The 9,725-nt window shown below is 29.3% G+C and overlaps 2 protein-coding genes across 2 annotated transcripts; both read left to right on the top strand.

Moving 5' to 3' along the window:
- Positions 1 to 2,049: 2,049 nt before the first annotated feature.
- Positions 2,050 to 5,316, top strand: LOC136078142 (uncharacterized). The gene is made up of 4 exons (XM_065793190.1): positions 2,050 to 2,155; positions 3,318 to 4,578; positions 4,777 to 4,987; positions 5,183 to 5,316. The coding sequence occupies exons 2-3, from the start codon at positions 3,324 to 3,326 to the stop codon at positions 4,956 to 4,958; spliced, it is 1,437 nt and encodes a 478-aa protein (XP_065649262.1). The 5' UTR covers positions 2,050 to 2,155; positions 3,318 to 3,323; the 3' UTR covers positions 4,959 to 4,987; positions 5,183 to 5,316.
- On the top strand, positions 5,184 to 7,482 carry LOC136078144 (uncharacterized). The gene is made up of 5 exons (XM_065793191.1): positions 5,184 to 6,197; positions 6,429 to 6,619; positions 6,747 to 7,014; positions 7,122 to 7,193; positions 7,326 to 7,482. Exon 1 carries the CDS (start codon positions 5,239 to 5,241, stop codon positions 6,178 to 6,180), a length of 942 nt encoding a protein of 313 aa, XP_065649263.1. The 5' UTR covers positions 5,184 to 5,238; the 3' UTR covers positions 6,181 to 6,197; positions 6,429 to 6,619; positions 6,747 to 7,014; positions 7,122 to 7,193; positions 7,326 to 7,482.
- Positions 7,483 to 9,725: the final 2,243 nt, after the last annotated feature.

The following is a 9,725-nucleotide window of genomic DNA, read 5'->3' as shown; positions in this document are numbered from 1 at the left end:
CATCTCCAAGTTATAAAAATATATCATATTATTCTGTATTGTTTTAATTTTATTTTTTTGATAAATTGTTTAAACGATTTTTAGATTGAACTAATTTCCCAAATGATAGATCCTCAACTTTCAATGCAGATTGAACAATATGTGAAAGAAGGAATTTTAAATCTCAGAGAAATGAAAAGGTTGCTTAGGATTAAAGTAAAAGAAATGTTTGAAGATCAAAATCCCCCGTTCAATAACAGAAGATTTTTTCCTAGAAATAAAACTATAAGATCACATATTGTAAAAGCACAACGAAAACTCAGGTATATTTTAATCTATTTAATATATATTTTTTAACGTTATAGAATAGGTTGATAGGAGAGTTACTAAGCTGGTAGTTTTTATCTATCATTGAATAACTATAGATAATTAAATAAGATTTTATATACAAATGTTAAATCTTATTTAATTACTCGTGCTAAGGTATTCAATGATAGATCAAGAATGTCTTTTAAAGAAGACACTTGATCTATCATTGACACTTGGCAAGAAACTGATCCAACAGTTAATATATTTTTTCGACCAAAATGTGAGCAAAATGTTGAGGTTAGTGATGCTGGAACAATCCTTTTTGTTTATCAAACTTGTTGGCAAAAAAAACTAATGAAGCGTTATGGAGAAGAAATTCTTCTACTTGATGCCACATATCGTACTACAAGGTATTTGCTGCCATTGTTCTTTGTGACAGTGAAAACAAATATAGATTATCAAATTATAGCTACATTTGTAACTGAAAACGAGACAAAAGTTTCAATATTGGAGGCGTTAAATGTTTTAAAGTCATGGAACCCATCTTTCCATCCGTCATTTTGCATGACAGACTACTGTAATGAGGAGATAGATGCACTTGAGGCAGTTTTTGCAGGTATATTAAAAATATTAGTTGATATTATTTTAATTATGTGAATCCTAAATCAACTTAAAATTTCTCCGTGATGGTGTTATATATTTCTCCACTGAAATGTCAAATCATCAAATTTTTTCCAATTTTTAACCCATGTTTTCAGATAAAGTTAATTTTTTTTACCACTAGTTAAATTTCATGTTCCATGAACACTCTTAAAATATGAAGCATCAATTTAAGAGGTTCAAAAGTTTTGAATTTTGCAGTAATTAATCATTTTTAGTGACTTTGCTTGGCATGGTTTACATATGGTGATAACTTTTAAAAAGTCTTTACCATTATGTTTAGGTACACATGTTCTGATTTGTGATTTTCACAGAGAGCAGGCATGGGAACGTTGGATAAACAAAAAAAGCAATGGCTGTTCAAATCATAAAGTGGAAATACTTGCAATTTTAAGACGCATTGCCAGAGCATGGAATGAAAAGGAAATGGATTTGGCAATAACCTGTCTTGTTTCTTCTGATTATTGGGGTGCTAATTTCATTAAATTCAAAGAGTATATCTCAAGATACTGGCTAAATGTTAAAGAGGTAACATTTAGAAGGTGAACATCTGATAATTAATTAATCAGGTGTTTAACTATCATTATCTATATGATACTATAAGTATGGTACAGAGAAATGTAAAAGTTTTAGATTTATCAATTATGTTTATATCGATGGGTTTGGGCATATCGAAGTGATAGATTTTTGGTGAATTGCAATACAACTAATGGTGTAGAATGACAAAACCAATCGTTTAAATATTCATACCTTCAACGATATAAAAACTCCTCAATTACTAGCATGCTTACAATCCTAATTGAAGAATTCTTTCCTGATAAACTAGAGAGGTTATTTACTTTTTTTTTAGTTTATTTATATTTTACATTTATATTTATAGGTTTACAGTAGTAATGTCATTATGTTAAAATATAAATTTGTCTGGAATTCTATAATTTAGTTAAAAAGTTATAATTATACACATATACATATACTTTTATACACACGAGCATTCTAATTTGCAATGCTTGTATATATAATAGTACATAATTAAACTAAATAAAATAATGTAAAGAATAGCAAATGTACTGCAAAAGTAAATGTCGTAGTTTTATGAAATTAAGCTTTTTAATTAATTTAGGTACGTGCGTATCTGGCTTTTTACGGCACCGATTTCAAAGTTAAAAACTGTGACCTTTTTTTTCACAGCGTGCTCGAAGTCGGTGTGGTAAAGATGTATTTATTTGTCTTTTTTTTAGAATTTTATATCAGCTTAGACTTTATTAGAAAAGTAGAATGTTTTATCTTGAATAAATTATGGTTTTTTTTTACGAGTAATAAATTTTTCAGTTTTTTTATTGCTATTTAAAATTTCGTTCCTGTTCTGGCCCTGCATTGATATCGAAGGCATGTTGGTACATATTTGAAATTTTCCAGTCAACTGTATAGATCTATTTTCTATGTGCTTGCTAAATTTCATTAAAAAATATTCATGACCACGTACCGTATTTTTCGACCCAGTGGAGGTACCATTTCCACCTCTTTTAGTGTTACTGTTACTGTTACACTTTATAAAACTGTTTCTGCTGTTGTTACTGTTACTTTTTGTTATAAATTCTGTTTTTTTTTTTACAGTTATCAGTGATTTTCATTCGGTTTTAAAATTTTGTTTCTGTTCCGGAGGTGCATTTATATTGAAGGCATGTTGGTACACATTTAAAATTTTTCAGGCAACTGTATAGATCTATTTTCTATGTGCCTGCCAAATTTCATCAAAAAATATTCATGACCACATACCCTATTGTTCCGCGCAGTGGAGGTATGTATTTCCACTTCCGTTACATTGTGTTAGGGGGAGGGGCGGTTTTTGACATTAGAGAATTCAGTATTTTTGATTTTTTTTTCATTATAATGATATATTTTATAAGAACTGTTATACAAACTTTTTTTTTAATAGCCTTTTACTACTAAGGATATTTGGGTTTTCTTTTTTTTAATTTGTTAAATGATGTACACAAAAACTAACAAGTATAATAACGGTGGTTATATATTAATTTTTTTTTTGATGGCTAACTCTTTTCACACACCAAAATTAGTTTAAAGGCAAAATTCTGCAAAATAAAATTTAAAATGTTAAAATTAAAATTATATAACACTATTTTATGATGGTTCTGCGTAAAATTCATTAAAAACAAAAACAGCATTTTCTCAGCTTTTTCCATACCCATAATTTACCATATAGCCACCTTAAGCTATATATGATATATAAAAATTATACATATATTTAAAAAAATTTTTTATAGATTAATTGTAATTTTTAAAATTTTTTAATTATGATTAATAGCTGACCCAATTATATAGTAGTATTATGATTGTTGAATTTAATTTAGTGCATCATGGGACCTCAGAAGAAAACAAATCTATTTTATGGTAAAGCTAAAACTTATTTAGCTTGTAATTTTCCAATACCAGCTCATTTAAATATTGGCTGTAGAAATGGACATGTACTGCATATATTTGCAACTAACAACGATTCATATAAAGTAACTGTAGAACTAATCGGTAAGTATTTTAACATCAAAATTTGTATAAGTCAGATTCAGCAACTAGTTAGAACATCAAAAGTCTTTGTAAACCATTTTTCACGAAATTCGAAACCATTTGTTGACATCTGCAACATGCTCTTTGCATACCAAATAACAACATCTGCTGTGGCACAAACATCCCAATCAATTGCAACCTCAATTGACTTTCCTACATGTTCTTCATTTTCTTCTCAACAAATCAGTGTTTCATCTGTATCGAATAGTGATCACTTATCTCCTTTATCTCGTCCTACTTTAAAAACCTCTTCTCATGAACCACTATCCAGTTTGAGAGCTGACCAGTTGAGTCCCAGAAAAAAGGTTATGAGAAAGAGATTAACCATTTTGGCAAACGAAATGGCAATTAAGAAGAGAAAGCATAAAGAGGATATTAAAGGTTTAAAAGATAAGGCAAAAGCTAGAGCATACAGATTTAAATATCTAAATCAAGTTATTACTCATAAGGAAAAGATAATTTCTCAACTTAGAAAAAAATTAAAAGAAAAGTTTTTGAATTTACAGTTGAAAAAACTTCAAAATCAAATTTTTTGTTTGAAACAACAGTTGACATCCACGCAAAGAAAGTTTTCTTATCAAATGGCAATGTTAAGCCAACAACTTGCTGAAAAAAGTTCTGCAATTCTTGTACTGCAAAATGAAATTCAGAATTTACAGGAAGAGTTGGAGGAAATTAAGCAAGTAACACAAAACACCAAAAATGAAAAATGCTACTCAGCAGGTATTAGGAGACTTATATATGACATGCTTGTGTGCCAAGTTCCTACACAAAGTGTGCCATCTCTGCTCCGTAAAATTGGGGAACATACTGGCTATCGATTTAGTCAAATTGCAACAAACCATGCAACAATCGCAAAGTTAAACCTTGTTTGGCAGAAATCATTAAATGAACTAAACTGTCACCTTCACCCTTTAGACACAATGACTAGCTCTTGTAAATCTTCACTTAAAGCATTAGAGACTTCAAAAGGGAAACTTTTTGGAAGAGACTGCATTGCAGCAAACATTGTTGTACAGCTGAACAAACTTCGCTACAAGGATGCAAAAGGTACTCTTACTAATCTAAATCATTCTTTTACTTAAATATATTTAGTTTTCTGAACAAAATTTTGAGTTAAAATGAATTATTCATTTTAACTCAAAATTTTATTCAGAAACATGCACTAATTATATTATAATTAGTGCATGTTTTTATTTCACACTCTTCTTACAATTGCCAAAATGAGCTTCTTTATGATATTCATAGGTGATCCAAAAGGTTTTGTAACCTTTTTGGACCAACACGAGTTGCCCAGAGGATTGCTACCACGCTATAGAGGCAACAGACTACATATGCTTTTTCACACGTGGTATTTTAATCCATCACTATGCCATATTGAAGATATTTCTGTGTTCTGGCTTGGCGTTATGCGGAGGTCTGCGAAATAGTTTATTTCAAGACTTTACATCTGAAACAGGTATTTTTTTTCTTTTTTATACCTGTTCAGTTCATTTGATAAAGTGCTACACAATATTATAGGGTATAGAATTAGTTACAAATATAGTTACAAATACAAATTACAAATAGTAATGGCACTTGCAAGATTAACGGGGAGTAAAGACTATTATAAACAAAGATTATTCTTTGTTGCTAATTCACTTTTTCACCTTAGGTGTCCGTGAGTTGTGTGTTTTAGCTTTAATTGGAAAACTACTTTCTGGTCCTTGGATGACAAAATTTTATATTGCACCAGGTACGGGACTTGACTACATATCTGGCATTCAGATAGTAAAAGATGTTCGGAACACTCTTATTGAGAGCAGCAAGAATCCTTTATCTCTACTTAAACAAAAAACTGATTTCTTTGGTAATGATATTGAAGATGTAGTTTTTGATTCAATAATCAGCTTTTGCCCAGTAACTGATGAAATGAGTAAAGCATTAGCTGACTGCCTTAATGCAGTTATTAGCGTCATTGACAGGCAGTACAAGCGGCAATTTGAAATGAGTTCTAATGATCACCTTAAAGACCAGACTAAGTCAGCTAGGCTTCACAACATTGATTCAGAAGAACTTATGGGTATGTTTAGCGCTGCAAAGCACAAAGCTCCAAATGCCACTCTTTGTTTTCTTTCTTCAAAACTTCGTGCTTGCAAAAATAAAACAACTGCACTGCTATGCAAAAAGCCAAATGATATTCAAAACAAGTTGATATTATGGGTTATCTCTAATGCCAGAAAAAAGCGGTTTACAAATATGCAATGTCATAATGACCTGAAGTTAGAATTGATAAAACGAATAGCAGATAAAATTCAGAAAAAAGAAAACAAAGAACGCAAAAATGTAGAAAAAATATTAAAAAACTGCATGCCTGATCAGGTAAAAGAAATGTTTCCTGACCTAGAAAATAATGAGGCCTCAGATATCGAAGAAATTCTTATTGGAGCTTCTATTGGAAGAAGTATTTGCCACATGTGGTTCGATAATGCCACTAACACCCAGGATGTATATTATGGCAGAATTGTTGGCATTAAAAAAAAGAAAAGTGATGTATATATAGTTTCTTATTGGAAACCAAAAGAGAATGAAAATGATGATGGTGTTGAGTATGATGTGAGCAAATATCAACTTTCTGCAGACATAATAAGTGGTGATATGGTGATAACATAATAGAAATGTGTAATAAGGTATATGTTATTTTAAATAATAGTATGTTTTATAAACTTGCATTAATAGATATTATTTACAGATAGTAGGTTAATCTTTATTTTTTATAATAAATTTTACAGTGCCTAATGTATTTCATATTCTCTACCCTCCCCTTTTTTTAAGATAATGAAAAGATTTATAATTATTTAATTTCTTTTTATGTATACATATATGTATATACATATATGTATATAGAAATGTAATTTTAGGTAGTCGGTTAGTTACCGATATCCAACAACCAGGGTTGACCTGGTTGCAACGAGCTATGGGAAACCAAAGCTCATTTACTATTTGACATAAGCAAATTGCCTGGCTCATGACAATTAATGTTAATCATAATGATGGCTATACATTGTTTCTACCCAGAAAGACAGACTTTTGCTTGCATGGATTGAGAGATGTAAGTGTTTAGTTATAATAAATCAGTACACTCTATGCAAATGGCATATGCCATTACCAGATAGTTACGCTAACACAATATAACTTTCTTTTCATTATAACTTATAATCAAATCTATTATATTTCAGGTTAAAAAGTATTGAAGGGTCTACTTCTATCGATTTTTCTGTTTGGTAATGGGAAATGTGTTGTGTATCAGGAGTTAAGTGATTTTTAATTCTTTTTTAAGTTCGGAAATCATTCTCATCTTCTCTAATTTGTAATGGGTTTTTCAGTTATTGTGCTAAATATCTAATATAATTTCATTTATCTTTTATTGCAAGGTTTTAACTATGATGGCAGCTTGCTACTGTAGATGTTTATCTTAAAGACCTCAAGATTATATTTATTAATTCAGTAATAACAGTTACATGTTAATTTATTATACATTAGTTAATTGTTAGCCTTAATTTTTTTTTAAATTTTATATATCTGATATATTTTATCTTATGTATCATTGGAAGGTTACGCAACATGATGAAAACCACACGATTGCTTCGATGGATGTTGATCTTTTTCATATCAAGATTAAACCGGTTCATATTTTGTTAGAGATTGATTATGTTAATTAATGCAATAATAACAGTTATATATTTATTTATTATCCGCGACATAAGGCATCATAAATAGGTATAGCGATATTAATTTAGGGGTTTACTTTATTTTAGATATCATTGGATGTGGTTTCTTTGCGTACTAAAGAATCGAATCTTTCTAGCTATTGATGACACAGTTTTGTTTGCTTCAAAAACTAGGCTTTCTTCAAAGCCACAATTCTGTTAAAAACATTACTAAGCAAAAAAGAAAATCATTATTATAGTCTAAATTTTTTGTTAATGAAGTATGTTTTTAAAAAAATTACTTTTATTTTTTGCGGTTTGTTGGAATTTATATATAGTTAGATAGATATAAGGGCTACGGAAGGGAAAATGAAGGAGAGCCGTGGTGGACAACCCCCCCCCCCTCCATTGTTTAGATGGATATATTTTTGTAGGTTTTTAGTTGAACTATTTGGTGTTTTATGATTATTTTTTTGTACTCCGGCCCCCACTGAAATATCACGCCTTTTCCGATGTTATATATGTATATATATATATATCTTTTTTGTATATATATCTTTCATTGAAATTCATTAGTAACGATAAAAATAAAGCAAAAACACAAAGGCTTTTAATGTATTTAAAGATCACCTAAATGCATTTAAAGATACACTATAGAAATCCTAGCCTTGGTGCATATTTAATAAAGTAAATATATATACCCTTAACCATATATATATATATATATATATATATATATATATATATATATATATATATATATATATATATATATATATATATATATATATATATATATATATATATATATATATATATATATATATATATATATATATATATATATATATATATATATATATATATATATATATATATATATATATATATATATATATATATATATATATATATATATATATATACTATTACGTTTTAACCATTAAAAATATTTTGTTACTTAAATTCGAAACTTTTTTAATTCCGTTTTTTAATCGTTTTGCACATTTCACTATGCAAAATCAAGCGCAAATTAACAATGATTCTATTACAAAGCTGCCGTTAGCCGAACGCGAGTTTTATACGTAAGTTGCATTTTTCTTAAGCAATCCTTCATAAAAAATAATGTTACTTAAATGAGCATAACTTTTTTTGTAATGATTCTTTTTTCATAATGTTTTCACCATTTTATTGCAAATTTGAAGCTCTTTCGAACCATATATAAAACTTGAATAAATAAATGGTTTGAAATTTTTACACACATACCTAATTAATTTATTTAGCTATAAAGAAGCAAACCTTTAAATGCACTCCAGCTATAAACTCTATAATACAACTGTTCCTGAATATCTAATCAACAGACCACATGATTTTATCAAAAACTGTTTAGAGAAGATTGCGCTTGCTAATGACTCTAAGATGACTGGAGCGTGGCTAAACGTCACGGAGTATTTACGGTAAACAGTTTCTCAGGTAATCATAAAAGTTATACTGTAGATTTTGGAAGTGATAAATTGATGCCGAAATGTTCTTGCATAAGTTGGCGTGAATCTGCATATTTATGCAAGCATTTTTTCCTGGTATTTAAAAGATTTCCTGAAACATGGTCATGGAATTCTTTGTCATCATTATATAGAAATTCTCCTTTCCTGACTCTAGATAATGATGGTGAGAATACTGTATACATTCCAATTAACCCACCAAGTAAAATCGCCGATGAACCAATGTCATACGGAGAGCGTTCGTCTACCGAACTTGATGACTCGATGAAAAAAACCCTTATAACAACTTCAACTTTTTCACACATTCGCGATATGTTAAATCAGATAAAAAACTTAACATATGATGTCGATGAATCAACTATTAATACCAGTGAAGTTTGCGAAGATTTGGCAAAGGTCTTAAAGAAATTTTCAAATGCCATTAAAAAGGAAAACAGAATTCCAGTTAGAAAAGAACTGGGGGAACCCAAATAAATTAAAATATATAAATAAAAGTCTCCAACATTCGGTAAGTATTTTACATATTGTTTTACATGGCATTTTTTATATGGTATTATTTTATATTTATATTTTTACAAAATGACATTTAAAAGATCTATATTTTTCTTATCAATCTTTTTCTTTCGTTGATCTGATATTGCCAATTTTCTATGAGTCTTCTGCTACTACTACCCCTGATTTTTTTTGAAATGTTAAAATTTAAACCATCAAAAAGATTACAATCTTTGTATTCGTAGCGTTAGAAAAGCGCTCAACAACATTACAAGATTTTAAAAGTTGAGTTCTCCGTGAAATGGGAGCAGCAGTTTTGGTTTTTACTAACCCGCGAAAAGTATGTTTAAGAAATGAATTATTTGATTTAATTCTCACAAATCAGATATTTTACCTTAATACTTACTGTTTTACGGGGATGTATGCGGTAACGGAGAAAGAAGACGGTACTGGGTAATTTTCAACAGTGGAATGAAGATGACAACAAAGTTGGAGTGTGGAAATACCAAATGAG

Source organism: Hydra vulgaris, chromosome 03 (genome assembly GCF_038396675.1).
Source record: "Hydra vulgaris chromosome 03, alternate assembly HydraT2T_AEP".
Taxonomy (NCBI): domain Eukaryota; kingdom Metazoa; phylum Cnidaria; class Hydrozoa; order Anthoathecata; family Hydridae; genus Hydra; species Hydra vulgaris.
This window is presented reverse-complemented; position numbering and strand designations above follow the sequence as displayed.